General features: G+C 37.2%; 1 protein-coding gene across 1 annotated transcript in view; it reads left to right on the forward strand.

The window, feature by feature from the left end:
- The first annotated feature begins 256 nt into the window (after nt 1–256).
- The window catches only part of LOC135474843 (rifampicin phosphotransferase-like), a 41871-nt gene continuing 22965 nt past the window's right edge, over nt 257–19162 (forward strand). Inside the window, exons 1-20 of the mRNA XM_064754458.1 lie at nt 257–417; nt 1107–1363; nt 1789–1854; nt 3014–3127; nt 3413–3522; nt 4588–4643; nt 5162–5214; nt 5490–5617; nt 5907–6054; nt 6962–7151; nt 7454–7516; nt 8169–8212; nt 8467–8636; nt 9016–9086; nt 10264–10328; nt 11289–11359; nt 13076–13152; nt 15187–15304; nt 17071–17171; nt 18960–19031. Of these exons, the coding sequence (XP_064610528.1) occupies nt 382–417; nt 1107–1363; nt 1789–1854; nt 3014–3127; nt 3413–3522; nt 4588–4643; nt 5162–5214; nt 5490–5617; nt 5907–6054; nt 6962–7151; nt 7454–7516; nt 8169–8212; nt 8467–8636; nt 9016–9086; nt 10264–10328; nt 11289–11359; nt 13076–13152; nt 15187–15304; nt 17071–17171; nt 18960–19031 (2010 nt within the window). The 5' untranslated portion in view covers nt 257–381. The remainder of the gene's footprint in view (nt 418–1106; nt 1364–1788; nt 1855–3013; nt 3128–3412; nt 3523–4587; nt 4644–5161; nt 5215–5489; nt 5618–5906; nt 6055–6961; nt 7152–7453; nt 7517–8168; nt 8213–8466; nt 8637–9015; nt 9087–10263; nt 10329–11288; nt 11360–13075; nt 13153–15186; nt 15305–17070; nt 17172–18959; nt 19032–19162) is intronic.

Consider the following 19162-nt stretch of genomic DNA (forward strand, 5'->3'; position numbering starts at 1 on the left):
AATATTGAAGATATTCAACTTTCACTGTGCAATATCTTCTATATATTTGGCTCTATGCGAGAATAATTATGAAGGTTCCCACTCTAACTGCTGTGTATTAGATTTGTCTGCAACAGATGGAAGTTCCATAATTATTCTAGCATTTATAAAGCAGGATATATAAGAAATGGATTAATTAAATATGACAGTTTGTTAGGTATAGTTGAAAGACATGCATTATTTTTCTTGTCAGGTCGTTGGTATTTGGTGAAGAAGATTGTGTTTTACATCCTGTTCCATGTGAGAAAATGGCAGCAGAGGCCAAGATCACAGGGTTCCGTGCGCGAAGTCTGGGGAGGTGGGCATGGTTATGGGGTCAGGTCACGCCCCTCTGTTGAAAGTATGGAGCGAGTCCAGCCATTAGCAGAACACCCGCAGGTATCATGGGCGTGATATGCAAATACAATGAAGGCTGTATGCAGATATGTTAAGTGTGTTAAAATCTACCTAATGAGAACATCACAGTGAGGCAAATCAGGTAGAAGTTTGCTCCGGATTTCATCCATTTCCTTTGCCTGTAAATTAAACCTAATTCTTTTCATATAAATAAATAATATTCTTGAGTACTGTATTAATCAAAGAAATGAATATCATAAGGATTGAAACTGCACAACTCTGAATTTTGCAATATGAATGATGTGGAGAACTGAGTGAGCCAATGCTTGAGGTACTTAACAATTTATCAGTCATGCGTTGACAAAGGAGTCCTTAGATTGCATGTAATGTTTCTCCTTGTTGCATGATGGATTTTCACAGCTTTTTTATCTATTGCTGCTTCACTGAGATGACTTACCGAAGGCAAGTAAGCCGCCCCACCTGAGCGATGCTTGGCTTTAAGGTTTTAGGTGTGACCCGACTCAGGACTGACCTGGATCTACCGCCCCCTGATGCTCACGCCCTACCAACTTTTATTGGGGCCGGTGTGTATGGGGAACTGAAAACACATGCACAAGACATGCTTCAGTCCCCAGTGTCATGCTGCTGGTTTAATTATAATGGACTTGTGGAAGCGGGTATTTTCACATATTCTACTGATTTGTACATTTTCATGATGTCAAATCCTGCAGGCCTTAGACGCTGTGTACTTTGCTGGCTTTAGTGAGGACGGCACGAGTATGGTGTGTCGTGTGGGTCGCCGTCACAACCGCAGAGCAGAAGTATGGCTGTTCCTGGAAATTCCCGGGGTGGGGTGTCTTCAGCACCCAGTCCACCCTGATACTCTGGTCTGTAATACTGATGGGGCCAGCTTTACTGCAGGAGGTCTACGACTGGAGATGTGTGAACCAATGAGAGCATGGAGGCTTAGTTACTGCGGCCCTCTCAGGTATCTGCCATAAACCTGTAGTAAATCAGGTGTCAGGAGTGGAAATCAGGCTTGGGACCTGAAAGTGAAGTAATAAGTACTTGGTTTCTTCACACGGTTTAGTATGTAGTTTAATTTTTTACTATAGAACTGGCAGATCAAAGGATCAAACGGGAGACAAAATCTATTTATTTATTTTGTTTGATGATGTTTACAGCCAAACTCAAGAAACTCAAGAAACCCAAACACTCGAACATTAAACAGGTCAGTTTATTGCGTGGAAGAAACCAGAATACCCCAGGGGTGTAAATTACTGCCAGTCCACCTCACCAGGTACCTGACATACCATCAGGTGGAGGAATTCTAATTGCTATGTCATTTTTACTTTGTCATTGTAATTAATCTTCAATGTATGTTTACCAGACATCATAAGTTTTCTGTTTTAGAAAGGGACTGAGTAATGCTGTCAATAAAGATGGAGGAGAGTTTGTACATGTGAAGTTTTCATTTTTGTAAGTGTCACTAAGATGGTTATATTCTGTTAAGAAAAGTGAAAAAAGTGCTATACATAATCAGAACATTAGATAATGTAAAGAGGTTCCTCTGTGATGTTTAAACAGTTTGTTTTCTGTGGAATATCTCATGTAATGTGTATCTAGTTTATAATGTGTATCAGAGTGACTACAACAATGCTCAACCACATTTATGTATCAGTGTGACTACAAAAATGCTGAACTACATATACATGTATAAGTATGACTACAACAATGCTGAACCACATTTATATGTATCAGAGTGACTACAAAAATGCAGAACCACATTTATGTATCAGTGTGACTACAAAAATGCTGAACTACATATACATGTATAAGTATGACTACAACAATGCTCAACCACATTTATATGTATCAGAGTGACTACAAAAATGCAGAACCACATTTATGTATCAGTGTGACTACAAAAATGCTGAACTACATATACATGTATAAGTATGACTACAAAATGCTCAACCACATTTATGTATCTGTGTGACAACAAAAATGCTGAACTACATATGCATGTATAAGTATGACTACAAAATGCTCAACCACGTTTATATGTATCAGAGTGACTACAAAAATGCAGAACCACATTTATGTATCAGTGTGACTACAAAAATGCTGAACTATATATACATGTATAAGTATGACTACAAAATGCTCAACCACGTTTATATGTATCAGAGTGACTACAAAAATGCAGAACCACATTTATGTATATGTGTGACTGTAAAAATGCTGAATCAGGTTTATATGTATGAGTGCAACGACAAAAATGCTGAACCAGGTTTATATGTATCAGAGTGACTACGAAAATGCCAAACCACATTTATGTATAAGTGTGACTACAAAAATGCTGAACTACATATACATGTATAAGTATGACTACAAAATGCTCAACCACGTTTATATGAATCAGAGTGACCACAAAAATGCTGACCGCATTTATGTATAAGTGCGACTATAAAAATGCAGACCCAGGTTTATGTGTTTAAGTGCGACTGTAAAAATGCTGAACAACGTTTAGATGTATAAGTACAACTGTAAAAAATGTTGAACGACATGTACATGTATGTTGTGTATTACTTACCAGGCTCTGTTTTTAAATTGGATTGCAATGTACTCTTTGCAGGTGGAAGTCTTTCAATGATCCGTTTGATTATGATGTTGATGTTCATCCATGGTGCCTCTCTGACGCCATTGCCCGTGAAATTTGGACGCAACAGTTATGGGATGAACTGAAGAGGTACATGAAGTAAATGAAACAATATATACACTTTACCGTCATTTCCCCCACTTTTATGTTATGCAAAAAAAAAGAAAAAAAAAATAGAATAAATATACTGAAATCAACTGTTATTTAAACTAATCCTGTAAAAATCTGAAGTACATGTTATTCTTTTGATGGCATTATGTCCCATGCATTTGAAACTAAGTGGACTGAACGTTGTTACCCTGTAAACCCATCCAGTATTTAGGAAAAAGTCCACCCCAGTTATCTTCCCTGATACACTTTGTTTTGATTATCCAGCACACACCAGAGCCACTATGAGCAATGGGGAGAGTTGCGAGGCCGACTGGTGATTGAGGGTGTAGAGGGAAGGTCTCTCCTACTGAAAAGTGTTAGAGATCACACCAACGGTAAGCTTTGAGATAATGTAGAAACCAAACAGGAATCTTCGGGAACTAGTAACCTACTGAGTGGTACGTTCTTGAAAAGTGACGTACCCTCCGTTCTCTGCTAAAGTAGATGGTTTTGAGCGTGTCTATCTGCCTGGAGAGTATTTTGCAGATGTTTTACATATGTCACTGTTTATAACTTATCACTGAGTTCACAACACAAGATCATTCTCTCCGTTCACAGTTGTAATACTCCATTTGCCACAGCAAAATAGAACTGCTCACTTCCCGCCAACTTCCCACGACTTACATGATTTTACATTGGTCTCGTAACTCTTCTGTGGTGAAGGTATTAAAGTAACCATTAAACGAGGAAGTGACTGTTGTCAACAAATGGTTGACACATAATCCATACTCTATCTAAATGTTGGAATATTGAAATGTTGATTGTGTGAAGCTCATGTTTCATTATTCATATTAAAATACACTGTAGTGCTGATCACTACAGTGACTCCCACTTTAACCATGGAGACATCTTGTGAATGTGGAAGAAATGACATTCCTGCTGATCTAAATCTTTGATTGCGTGTTGCTTTAGTTGAATCTTGTTGTTGCACATATACGCTGTTAATTGATTGCAACTCTGGAACCAAGTTCAAGGTTCAAATAACTTAATAAACGAATCAAGTTCAAGCTATGGCCTTCTTTGTTATGGCCTTCCTTCTTATGGTAACACAGGTGTTACCTGAATAAAAATAGAAAGTCTTGTGCAAAGCTTATAGCTTTTGCAGATGTCTGTTAAACTCTTCAAGTATCAATACCAGTAATAATAAGCTTGTGATAATTAAGTTTGTCTGATGGGACACAAATCAAACTTCACTAAAACTCCTGTGTTACCCTGTAAAGTGGATGAATCAATCAGAATCAAGGAAAATGTGTCACGTGAAGACAGCAAAGTTTTAGGTGAAACACTGTAATTTACTTATGAATAATACTGATATAGAGGTCTGTGCATGCTTACAGCTGTTTTGATATGAATATAAGAAATCTGATGGAAAAGAGATAAGTTTGCCCTTTATGCTGCAGGTGTAAGAAATTGGAGTTCATTTCATCGATATATTCTCCACTTCATTTATGTAGAGGTAAGCATAAAACAGTATTTACACTAGTCACATGCAAAGGTTTAAAATGTTGTTTGCTCAAATTATAACTCAAACACATCAGTTTTAAATATGCACTGCAAATTTACTTTGGATGAAATATTTTAAAGATTCCTTGGGAATTTACGCTTCAGATAATACTAGATGTACATGTAAGCGTTATAATACAACATGGCAGGCATTACGTTATACAACATCTCATTAGACTCACATTTGTACTTCAAATGCACTTCACGATTTGCACTTATTACTAAGGTATGGTAATACATGCATTGTAAATACAGGTAGGATTTAATGTAGGAGGGATTATTTGATAACGCATGTGAACATTAATTTTAACATTTTTCTAATTATCATCAGATGTAACAAAGGTTTAAAGTTTTATACATGTATTATGGTTACGTATTGAAGTCTTTTTTTTTTTAAACTATTATTATTTTAAACTATTTGAGTTATGAGATATTTATTCATTTGTTGCATGTGGATTCTTTCTTCCCCAGACCGGCATGACGCTACAGTGTGGGATAATTAGCATTCCAGGCAACTTGTCACAGTAAGTCAGTCAGTCACTTGTTGACAACAGTGAGCAGGGGATGTGTTTTTTGGTTTAATGTACGTGAAGGGCTCTTTAGCAGGATAAGAGCATCTTTTATTCAGGTGCTGAATATGGCTGGATTAGGTACTGTTTCTGGTTTGCTGAACTTTATTGATGACAGTAATGTTACAGTATTATAAATTAACAGGCCAAGATTTCCTGCTGCATTGCTAACAGTTTATGTGTAATACTGTAGCTTCTGCATACATTTTCACCTGTTTTTTATTGATTAGCTTGATGGTGGGCTACCTGTCCTACCCGAGTGGTGACACTGTAGCAGTGAGTCACGTGTCACTAGACATGACAGAAGTAGGAGAATATACCAGCCCACCTGATCAGTACACCTTCTCCATCATGGCAGGTATGACACCTCAGTTGACACAATTCACTATAGACAGATGACTTGTTGTAAATTGATGATGTGTGATCCCTCTAAATTGTGTGCCCATGGTTCTTTCTTTTGGCTAGTTTCTAGTGGTGTTTTTAAAGTTTCTTTTAAAGTGAACGTAGAATTGAAATGAAATGAAAATGTCACAAATTACTTATCAAAGTTAAAAGAATCACTGAACTTTTTTCTTCAGGATGTAAATATTCTGTCCATTTGTTACATTTGTATTTCCATTGTAAAAGGTATACATTTTGTTATGCAGATGGAAAGTTTTATTTGATTGAAGTACATGGTAGGACCAGTCCAGTGTGGTACCATGATGATGACAGGGGAGCAAAGGTGGTGGAGAAACTATGTAACGTTATTATCAACGGGAAGAAAGGGTTTGGAATTGCAGAATTCTTCTATAGGTACATTTGGGAACTTTCATCAGGTCTGACATTAATTCTGTCCATTTTCAGTACTCAGAAATGTCACGAAGGGGCGTGATATAATGCTAGAAAGCTGAGGGATTAAAATTGTATCAAAAATAGGAAGACATTTGCACCAAATACAGAATAGGATATGTTGAAATACTGTATTAAAACATGGTTACGTCTGGTCAAGTTGTTATCAGTCTGCAGCAAGCAGTTGCCATTATTTGAAGTTTATTAACTCACTTAATAAAAGTAATAAAATGAATTAAAACACAATAATAGGAGCCCTAGTTGACTTACAGGCATGCGGCTGTTGAGCCCTTGACCAACAAGGTCACAGGTGAGGTTAGCTCTAGCTACGTTGGCTGTCATTTAAAGTCAGGATGAATTTGAGGCTTGTCTGATTCCTGCATGGGGATGGGCGGTAGTTTACCTCGGGTACTCAGGTTGCCTCCACCCATGAACCCGAGAGCCTTCGTATTGGTGAAAAGTTCTTGTTTTTAGCATTAAACACCTATGAAATAAATAAATAAATCAAAAGTGTATCAATTGTCCATAGTTTTTGTCCTCTACTTTGTTGTACAGATAATTGATGCCAGTACAGGCCACAGCCAAAAGTACAACCTTAAGACAATTACACAGGCCATGACAAGACTTCTCTGCACGTATCTAAGCGTTCGAAGCACTACACCTTGTTGAAATGGCAATGTTTAATTGGCTCTAAGAACGTAGTACTGATGGTGTTTTCACAGCCTTTCTTTGGTTTGTAGGCTGACCTTGTAAATTTGTTATGTACAAAGATGGCATAATTGGGGCCTTTTATAAATTGAGTAATTAATGCAGAATTCTTTGAATTGGTCAAAATTTAAATTCACAGACTGGTTTTAACTTTTTCCTGCAGAAATCCAGATGGGTCTGTAATTACCTCCCCTGAAGCCCCTCTCCCACTGGTGACAAGTGTAGATGACAACCTTGTAAAAGGGAGACAATCAGCCCTAGTGTTGCCATTCACTGACCCGGCATGCTGTAGCTCACAACTAGTTGGGGGAAAAGGTGCTCAGTTAGCTCAGCTGACAAAAATACAGGAAATGGTGAGCAGGAAACAAACATAAGACCCCAGTTTTCAAATGCACTATTAAAGGAATTCTTTGATGAACCTCATAGGGTTTCACATCCATTTTTTAAAATAATTAATGTAATCATTCTCTGACAGAACATTGAGTATGATCATAGCCAGGCTTCACTATCCAGCAACTATTAACTGCTTGAATATAATCGTTCTTATGGTTCGTAACTTAATTGCTCTGCCAGTGGTGTTTCGTAATTGCTTTTCAGTATGTATATATATATATATATATATATATATATATGCATTATTTTGCATTACCTTCAGCTTGGGGTGTGTGTTCCTAAGGGATTCTGTGTCACAACATTTGCCTACCGACAACATGCCAAGGTCAGTCCATATGATGCACAGTAACAGTCAAAAAAAACCCCATGGACAAATATGGCTAATGATTTACAAACCATCACCCCTTGGGCAGTCTGGTCCATTGCATGAATCCAGCTGCTGTCAGTTCAGTTAAAGCTTAATTTAGGCCAGGAGGTTTGTCAGGTACCTGACAGAGTGCGGTGGTTTTCTCCAGACTCTGTGACGTTTCTACCAACCATAAACCTGACAACTGTTATATAGTGATTGAATTTGTTTGAACCTATGTTTAATAACTAAACTAATTAAACTAAAGATATTACAACAATGACTTAAGGAATGTAGTATGTAAACAGCAGTTTGGACAAGTACATATGTATGGCTGTAACTAAATTGATGGTATCAGTATACTGATTGTCTTTGTTTTATAACTAGACCTATAACCTCATCTTTCTGACTTAATGTGAATTTAAGGTACATTGTAACTGTATCAATACTTGATTGGTACACACTATATATGCATTATATGTCTGGATCAGGTATAGATATATTATGTGAATGTGTTTAGCATTCAGTTATTTATAATTGTGGTCTTTAAATCTCATTTATGATTAAATTAGCATGATTTTTCATTATGAAAATTATAAACTATCTGAAGTATTTTTTAAATCAATTTCAGAATTCGAGATGTTTGTCCAGTGTCATCGGTAAAGTGATTGAGAGGTACATACATGTAAATGAATCATTTAGGATCAACTGTTCTGAATCAGTGATATTTATAAACAATGAAGAAGCAAGCACATCTTTTGCTGAAAGTCCATTGTATGGGATGATAATCAATTTTGTTTCAAGACATATATTTGACTGCAATATTCTCAAGGTATGTCAAATCTGTACAACATGACAATGCCAGAGTATGTTTGAGAAGTTTTAGTGATGAAATGTATACCATTTTTTTTTTCAACTTTATACATTAGTCACTTGAAAGGAGAACAGGCTCTCAGATCTGTATGTGAGGAGATAAATCAAGTCTTCAGACAAGCTGGTATTACCTCTGACATTAAAGAGGCTATAACAAGGGAAGTAAGCCACATTTGGGGAGATGAGATGGAGACAACAAGATATGCTGTTAGATCATCTGCATCAGGTGAGTATAGCTTGTTACTTTTTCATCTTACTTAAAGTAAAGCTGTAATTATGCATATATTGTGTTAAGTTCACATGTAGGTTGAATTAGTCATACTACATGTGGGTTAAATTTGCACAAGCCTTGCTGACAATAAATTGTTTAGCAAGTAAACTAGTGATTTATTGCTTTGACATTTTCTTAGGAACCTAACAAATCTCCCAGCTTTATGCTGCAACCGAACCAGCAAGAGGTGGATTTGAAGACGGGACAAGGCCTCATAGTTGTAGTCAGCCAGAGCTTCATTCATGTGAGCCAGTGAGGCTTCTGTTTACTTTTTAAGAAGCCAGCTGATATGTACATGTATTTCATTTTGTAATGAATTTTTGTTGTTGTTCAGGCGAGGATGGAAGTGAATCATCCACGGCTGGTCAGCTAGACAGTTACCTGGGATTGATTGGCAGTGAACAGGTGGGTGTTCTGTATAAACTTAGCTACATTGGTCAGTGAGGGGAGATGAATATGTTTATGAATATAGGACAGGAGACCTTAGAACACTACAGCACTTAGCCCTTGCTTCAACTAAATGTAGTTCTGGAAACGAGCCCACAACTATGTATTTTAAATGTAGCAATGTGTTTTTTATTTGAAAATTCTGAAACATGTTACAGCATGCTTTTATGATACTGCCACTTGTCCAAAATTGAGACTCTCTGAGGAAAGGAATGTTTAAATTGCTCTGTAACCCTTTTCCCCCTTTTCTTGATTCTTTAATACTCCCAGAGAGATTAAATATCTTTCTAGTTCTTTACAAATGTTGTCTAAAGTGTTATTAAAATGTACTGGTATTTTCCATTTTTTTGGCCCAAAACCTGTTTTCGTGTCTAGTTTATCTAAAATTCATATATATATATATATATATTTTTTATTGAAATATGTTGTTTTTAATGTTTCTATCTCATTATTTTTATATTATTTCAAACAAAATAATTTTGAAATAAGAAACACATTCACACATATAAAACACATAGTTGTTGGCTCGTGTTCAGGATTATAATAAGGGTGAAAGCTTGTCCTTTAAGGCTCATTTTTCCATAAGGGCTCATATCCATAAGGGGTCATGTTCGCGCACCTTCTTTTGTGTATTGGAAATCTTATGATGTTTTTGTCACTGGTGGCTAGCTGTCTACTGTATGTTGCACCGCTTTGTCCATCCATGTACATAGATGAATCATAAAGCTGTAAATGTAATAAAAATTCTTCAGTCCCATAACAGAATATCTTTGTAATGCAGATTCATGAGCGTAAGTAAAATTTGTTGGTCAGGTAGAAAAACTCAATGGAAATAAATGTCAGCTGGCATACAATTTATTTTATTATAAATATGCTTCTGAAAAAAAATACATTGCAATTTTTTTGCATAATACATATATCTGCTGCCTTTATCATGATTAAGTTGGTGAAATTTATTTGTGCTCAGATATTTTAAAGAAAATGGCATATTTTGACACATTGTAATTTTTGTCTGATGAACATATTAATTTTAGTAAAACGTGAGTTTCTGTCTAGTGTAATGATGCTCTGTAAGAGTGTATCTTGTGGATTACAACAATTGTCATTAACTATTTGCTCTGTGTTGTCTGTTCAGGTGTTAGAAGCTGTGGTGAAATGCTGGGCCTCTGCTTACTCTTACCAGGCTGTACAGTACAGAATGTAACTGAGCTCTTTCAATTATGTAGACAATTCAGTCTTTTGTTCAGTTTGTAAATCATCTTTTTAATGACCTGCTGTCGAAAGTAATTTAAAAAAGATGTAGAAATAACGGTTTCAAATTTTACCGACAAATATTAAACATTTATTGACTTGCAACCAGATTTTCAAATCCAAGTGAATTTCAAGCATTAGTGTAATTCCTCTATGGACATTCATTACCATGTATAATTTTTGCATGTAATTCTATTATTAAACGTTTATTCCTTTGACACCAACTGGCTTCAGTGCAGATTAAAGGTTTAAATGTCTACCCTTTGTCACACTTCAGTGCACACATACCTGTAAGCCTAATGGTCATGCACAGCAGCCAGTCCCTGTTGATTCTTTTACGCAGTCTTAACTTCTTGTTTTGTTCTGCTCTTTGTTTTGTTTCCTGCAGATTCTGTTGGTTTCTTTGGGGATCTGTTTGTATGGTTTCCTCTATATTTTACATGGTTTCCTAGGCTGCCAACATTCTCCCCTCTTGTTTGATTAGTTTCCTGGGAGTTGCTTGGTTTTCTCTGGTGTTTATTTGGTTTCCCTAGGGATCTTCTTGGCTTTCTCTGTGATCTGCTGGGTTAATTCCTCTGTTGTCTGCATGGCTTCCCCAGGGGCCACTTTCATAAAGTGGCGTACAACATTTATTTATCATACATTTGTCATACGATATTTTGTACGTCAATATTAACGTACCATTGTCCTGTATGTGCAATATCATAAAAGTATGACAAAGTGAAAGTGGCCCCTGGCACATATAAGCTTGGTTTGCTCAGACATGTGCTTGCTTTCATCACTGTCACATAAGTGAAAAAATCTGGAGTGTGGTAAACATCAATTTAATAAAGGCCAGTACATAAATTCGAGAAACTTTGTTTTTCTTGGGTCTTCATATACATCTTACATGTGTTATGTATACCCCAGACAACAGGGTCAGGACATGGGCGTGTCAGTGGGTGTGGTCATACAGGAGATGGTGGCAGCTGAAGTCGCAGGTAAAACCTCATTATTACACCCATGACATTCTGTGATGCTACCCTCATTGTTACCCCCATGACATTCTGTGATTGGGTACCCTCATTGTTACCCCCATGGCATTCTGTGATTGGTACCCCATTGTTACCCCCATGACATTCTGTGATGGGTACCCTCAGTGTTACCCCCATAACGTTCTGTTATGGGTACCCTCAGTGTTACCCCCATGACATTTTGTGATTGGTACCCCGTTGTTACCACCATGACATTCTGTGATGGGTACCCTCAGTGTTACCCCCATAACATTCTGTTATGGGTACCCCATTGTTATCCCCATGACATTCTGTGATTGGTACCCTCATTGTTACCCCCATGACATTCTGTGATGGGTACCCTCATTGTTACCCCCATGGCATTCTGTGATTGGTACTCCATTGTTACCCCCATGATATTCTGTGATGGGTACCCTCAGTGTTACCCCCATGACATTTTGTTATGGTTACCCCATTGTTACCCCTATGGCATTATGTGATGGGTACCCTCATTGTTACCCCCATGACATTCTGTGATAGGTACCCTCATTGTTACCCCAATGACATTCTGTGATGGGTACCCTCATTGTTACCCCCATGACATTTTGTGATTGGTACCCCATTGTTACCACCATGACATTCTGTGATGGGTACCCTCAGTGTTACCCCCATGGGTACCCCATTGTTATCCCCATGACATTCTGTGATGGGTACCTTCATAGTTACCCCCATGACATTCTGTGATGGGTACCCTCATTGTTACCCAATTGTACCCTCATTGAGCTGAAGGTTTTGATTCCTGTGTTTCAAACAGGGGAGCCCTTTGGCATATAGCCTTACTGCCAATTCTAAGTTATTTTGAAGACCTACATATATATTTAATGACCTGTGGAGCAAGTATAGCTATAACATTGTGTGATGTATTACCATGGTAATATGTGTCTAAAATATACACAGATTCAGAATTGATTTTAAATGATTGAATGTGACTGTCACTGGTTGTGGTTTGTATATTTCTCCGCTTAGACCATGCTTTTTGAGTATCCAGGTCTATGGCTAAAAGTTGGCAGCAGATTTTCCAGGTCTGTCAAGTACATGTACGTGTCAAAGGACTTTGTCTGGGTGAAAGTCGTATCGGCTTCACCCAGCGGCTCGACTTATAAAACATAACTCACCGTGTAAATTCTTCATTCTGTCATACAGTAGTATTACACATGTTTCTGCAACAGCAGAATTATGCATGTGCAGTACATAAATTGAAAAGAGTCAAGTTGGTTTGAATATACCTCATTTTTAATTATAAAGCTCCACATGAAGTACGTAGTTATCGCCTTCAGGTTCATATACCCGTGAACAGCGTAAAGGCTTAAAAACTGTATACTCATTGTACATTGATATGGTATTTCACCTTAAGTTGAGTAGTTTTTATGTGACACAGTTTGCTTTGTTATTTTTATTGATTCATCCACCTTCTGGGTTCTCTAATTTTGTGAAGTTTGGTTAATTTCCTGTCAGAAAAACTTACGTGTTGGCATCAAAATATCATTTTAAGACCTTTATGTGCTTCTCAAAGTGAATTTTTACATAATATATTTTAAGTGAAATTTGGTATATGCGATTTGGGGTGTATATATTCTTTTGATAACAAACAAATTGTAGAGACAACCCAAAGTCACACATGTATATATTTTTTCCTATTGATAGGTGTGCTATTCACCAAAGACCCTGTGACAGACAATCCCAGTATGATGATCATCAATGCTAACTATGGACTTGGGGAGGTACCTAACATGCAGTGAAGCGTTAATTAATATGTTATGACATTTTTCCATGGTGACAAAAATCACCATGTATCTTGTTATGTTTATTCGTGTGGATTTACATGAAGTCAAGAAAATTACCTGAAATTGTACCAACCTATCTTAATGTTTAAATGATGCACGATGATGTTCTGCTGCTGCTAATTATTAACTGACACTTTATAATGCTTTCAGTGTTTCTATATGTTAACGCCATTCATAGCATGTAAATCTTTACTAGTTGTTTTGCAGATGATAATTAATTGTCTGTCTAATTAATTGACTGTTTTGACAGAGTGTGGTCACTGGTGTCCAGTGTTTCTGATGTTGATCTCATTCAGTTGATTTACAATACTGACACTTGTTGACAGAGTGTGGTGTCTGGTGTCTCTGATGTTGATCCCATTCAGTTGATTTACAACACTGACACATGTTGACAGTGTGTGGTGTCTGGTGTTTCTGATGTTGATCCCATTCAGTTGATTTACATCACTGACACTTGTTGACAGAGTGTGGTGTCTGGTGTTTCTGATGTTGATCCCATTCAGTTGATTTACAACACTGAAACTTGTCGACAGAGTGTGGTGTCTGGTGTCTTTGATGTTGATCCCATTCAGTTTATTTACATCACTGACACTTGTCGACAGAGTGTGATGTCTGGTGTTTCTGACGTTGATCCCATTCAGTTGATTTACATCACTGACAATTGTTGACAGTGTGTGGTGTTGGTGTTTCTGATGTTGTTTCCTTTCGGTTGATTTACAACACTGACACTTGTTGACAGAGTGTGGTGTCTGGTGTTTCTGATGTTGATCCCATTCAGTTGATTTACATCACTGACACCTGTTGACAGAGTGTGGTGTTGATGTCTCTGATGTTGATTCCATTCAGTTGATTTACAATACTGACACTTGTTGACAGTGTGTGGTGTTGGTGTTTCTGATGTTGTTCCCTTTCAGTTGATTTACAACACTGACACTTGTTGACAGAGTGTGGTGTCTGGTGTTTCTGATGTTGATCCCATTCAGTTGATTTACATCACTGACACCTGTTGACAGAGTGTGGTGTTGATGTCTCTGATGTTGATTCCATTCAGTTGATTTACAATACTGACACTTGTTGACAGTGTGGTGTCTGGTGTTTCTGATGTTGATCCCATTCAGTTGATTTACATCACTGACACTTGTTGACAGAGTGTGGTGTCTGGTGTTTCTGATGTTGATTCCATTCAGTTGATTTACATCAGTGACACTTGTTGACAGAGTGTGGTGTCTGGTGTTTCTGATGTTGATGCCATTCAGCTGATTTACATCACTGATACTTGTGGACACAGTGTGGTGTCTGGTGTTTCTGACGTTGATCCCATTCAGTTGATTTACATCACTGACAATTGTTGACAGTGTGTGGTGTTGGTGTTTCTGATGTTGTTCCCTTTCAGTTGATTTACAACACTGACACTTGTTGACAGAGTGTGGTGTCTGGTGTTTCTGATGTTGATCCCATTCAGTTGATTTACAACACTGAAACTTGTCGACAGAGTGTGGTGTCTGGTGTCTTTGATGTTGATCCCATTCAGTTTATTTACATCACTGACACTTGTCGACAGAGTGTGATGTCTGGTGTTTCTGATGTTGATCCCATTCAGTTGATTTACATCACTGACACCTGTTGACAGAGTGTGGTGTTGATGTCTCTGATGTTGATTCCATTCAGTTGATTTACAACACTGACACTTGTTGACAGAGCGTGGTGTCTGGTGTTTCTGATGTTGTTCCCTTTCAGTTGATTTACAACACTGAAACTTGTTGACAGAGTGTGATGTCTGGTGTTTCTGATGTTGATGCCATTCAGTTGATTTACATCACTGACACCTGTTGACAGAGTGTGGTGTTGATGTCTCTGATGTTGATCCCATTCAGTTGATTTACAATACTGACACTTGTTGACAGTGTGGTGTCTGGTGTTTCTGATGTTGATGCCATTCAGCTGATTTACATCACTGATATTTGTTGACAGAGTGTGGTGTCTGGTGTTTCGGATGTAGACACTATTTGGATAGAGAGGCACTGGGATGGTCACATGACAGTACACAGCAAGGAGATTGGACAGAAGTCCTCTGTGATGAAACTATCAGGTAAAGCTTGTGTTGCCTGAGGTAGCACAGTTGATAACATCGTTACATGTCTGCCCAGTTTTTCACAAGTGTATCATTTTAAGATCTAACCATTACACCAAGGACTGGTATTAACATTTTATACTGGCTTGTCATTCAGTACGCTTTTGAATAATTGGCCCTTGATTACATTTATCAGACATGGTAATTTTCCGCAGATCCGCCGATTTCCACAAATTTTAAAATCAGCAGGGGTTATTTTTGTGAAAGTTTATTTTTGCTGAGAAAATGAAAGACTTGGGAGGTGTGTTGATAGGCCCGCCCGTATCAGGTCAGAACGTCTGTAATCCAGAACAGCCGCTACTAAAACGTCCGCTAGCTGGATTTATAACGTGCGTTTTCATTGGTTCCTGGAGTACCATTCTGTCCTTTCTCTTGATCTGTTACATTCAGTACTTTATGTTTACCGCTCTTGTTTAAAACACGTGAAGTTTAGGGTGGAAAATGGCGAAAACATTAACAAGAGATCTGGAATCAGGTGTCTGTGAAATAGATTAGACTGTTAAGAACAAATTTCGATGGGAGTGGCTTGACAGAAGTGTTACAGTTCGAGTTAAAATCGGCAAGAATTTTGAAATTCGAACAGAGAAGTTAGCTAACTTCATGAAGAAATGCGACATTCCTGGCAAAGCAACCTGCTCCTACTGCAACAAATTTATCAATTACGGCTCTCGTTGATGTGATGCGTTCTTAGACGATGACACGAAAGTAGCCAAGCACTTGGAGAATGTTAAAATTTGTTTGACAAACTATTCATTTGGATCAGTGTTCGTTAAGAAAAGTGCCAGTGGCGTTGTTTGGTCCGATACTACATGATGGGGCACATTTGCAACACCCGTCCCGAAGAGGGACTCGGGGACTGAAGTCTTGCTGATAGGCAAGTTCATAAATTGACTTTTTTTGATTTTTTTATTATTTTTTTTTTTTATTGTTTCGTTGCCAGATCTTGTGCTTGTGCGATTTTTTTATTGATGGTATCACCCCAGAGTGATTATAGATGCAGACAAACTCGTTGTTGTTGTTGCACATATTGATCATCAACTTAAAACAGGCATTTTTACTAAAACTTCAAGAACTATTCGCTGTATATTTTAGAAACTTGAACTATATTGTATAATAGTTAACACCATAAAACAAATTTACTGAACGAATGAACAAATTATGAACAAATGGGCTACCCAATACTAGTTGAAAAGTTTTTTTACTCCATTTTTAATAACCTTTGTTTTCGTGACATTTAAAATGCTGTCTGTTGTTTTAATTTTTAATCTCTAGTTTTGCTTTCATAGCAGTTATATTCCCATGTAAAACTTCAGGTTCCGAGGGGCTTCAGCCCCTGAAACCCCCCACCAGGACACCGCACTGGACCTGGAAAGGGCTTGCAGCTCCCAGACCCCTGGCTAATTTTCAGCTGATTTCAAAATTTACTGTTGCCATTCCTGATTTATGTGAAATTTTACATGAAAATTTATTGAATTCCTATGTTATGTTTATTTTTCTGTTAACACAGCTTATGAAGTTTCTTTTATGCGTACATGTAATGTTTTGATCACATAACTCATCTTTCTTTTTTTATTTCTGTTTTTTTTATTTATTTATTTATTTTTTATAATAAGAAAGTGATTGAGTTATAATTTCTTCCATAACCCTTGTTTATTTTGTGTGTCATTAATCAACATGTTGCTTTGTTAACCCTTAACCATTGTAATATTTGTTGTACTCTCTAGCAAGTGGAGGTATAGAAAATACTAGTGTAGAAAGTCACATGTCCTCTGGTTGCTGTCTTACCGATGAGATCACTTTGAAACTTGGAAACATTGGAGTCCAGGTGAGTTTCCACAGGTTTTTATTTGAAGAATTGCATATATGTGTACTTAGTACTTTGTGTGAAACATGGGTGGTGGTTTCATAGTGGTTCCTTTTTTTTTTTTTTGACTTTTTAAAGTGTTATAATATTTCAAGAGGATATATTCTTCCTGTGAAAGTTTGATTTGGAATTTAATGCCACATACATGCAGTAGCTAATAATATAGGACTTAAGCGGATTCCTTGGAAGCCATGCCTGGTGGTGCTGGCGCATATAAATGATCATATGCTGTGGGAATAGCAAAGCAGTCCACAACAAATATGCATACATGCGATTTTGTTGAATCCAGGAAGTCAGGAAATGGACATATGTACACGTACCAGATTCACTTTTCATTTACTCTATTTCACCTAGCTGTTTCCAAGTGACACATTTTGCCAGATTCTGCATTGTTCATCCACCTTATAGGACCAATTGAGATTTTTTTTGTGAAGTTTGATTATTTTCTTATCAGAAAAGCTTAAGTACTGGCATTAAAAGTATCATTTAAAGTGACGTGGTCACCCAAAATTTTGACTTTTAAACAAATTCTGATTGCAAGATCTTAGCAAAATTTCAAAGTTTGTTCATAAGCTAAGTCACTCACGTTTGAATAAAAAAATTCATTGAGTATATAGTTTGTACAAGTCCGGAGATGTCCTGCCGCTATTCGAATTCAACACAAAGAGCGCGGTCCATTTTGCCTCATTAATATTCAATCAAAAGGGCACGAAGCATATGAGCAGTGTTTGGAAAGTTCCAGGCAAAACAAAACATGTCTTCTCTGTGCGAGTAATCTCTCCTACACAACCGATATTGCTCCATCTACGTATTATACCGAAGATATACATATTGTACCAAAACTGGCATGCAATAAAAAGAGGAAACTTGGCTAAAAGTGCTACTTATAATAGAGTTTTAAGGCTGAACACAGTCATCCACGAAGTAAACTGCAGGTACATGTAAGTGGCAAGTTGGAGAAGCACTAACTAAGCGACATCTTCGTACTTCGTGATACACTTTTCTTTCTTTAGTGTACTCCACCGTTGAAACTGACCACCAGTTACAACTCTAGACTTTTTTTTATGTCTCTTTCAGGCCGATCCTGTCATGAGCGAGCAATAAGTACTTCTTTTTATGCGTAAAATCAGCGTGTGCTCCATTTCCACTGAATTAACAGCGCCTCATTTACATATTCTGGCAGGCTTTTCAATGTTCAGCTTTTTTGTTGATTTTAAACATTCACTTAACATACAATGCTGGGTGTGGGATTATAATGAAAAGCTTGTAAGTTTTACTTCTTGAGAAAAATAACCGATACTCATGTCATTGTGTAATAACGCATATATTTTGGCGACCGTGTTGCTTTAATGGTTGATATGTCCTTCTGATTGTGTATGTTTACATACTAAATATGCACTGTATTTGTTTTCTTTGAGACTTTTTGTAACTAGATGAATATGTGTCAGCCAATAGTGTGCCAAACTAAGATAAATTTGGGAACCCGCCTAGAGCCCTGTTCAAGATGATTAACAATCAACCTCATGCCATTTGCAGCAGGGTTAATACTTTCATGAGATCAAAATTCTTTTCACAAACCAGTATAAATCCCGATAATCATTTTTATTTTTCCAATAGGATATTATCACATGTTATACTTTTACATGTATATTCATTTACCACGTCCATATAAAAATATGCATGTGTAATAACATGAAGATATGGATTTTGTACTGCAAGGGTGTATGACCTGTCATTCTAATATTTCAGCTGGAGAAGCATTATGGCTCGGAGCGGGATGTGGAATGGGCACTTAAAGAAGGACAGGTGTACCTTTTGCAGGTATGTTAGTGGTTAAACAAGGCTGAAGGTAGTCAGGTGCTCTGATAAAATCTTGAATATGCCTTCATAAAATCCACTAAAAGAAATCTTGCCATTGTGGATTAATAAAAAGAATAGTATAATGATTTTTA

Source organism: Liolophura sinensis, chromosome 9 (genome assembly GCF_032854445.1).
Source record: "Liolophura sinensis isolate JHLJ2023 chromosome 9, CUHK_Ljap_v2, whole genome shotgun sequence".
NCBI lineage: Eukaryota > Metazoa > Mollusca > Polyplacophora > Chitonida > Chitonidae > Liolophura > Liolophura sinensis.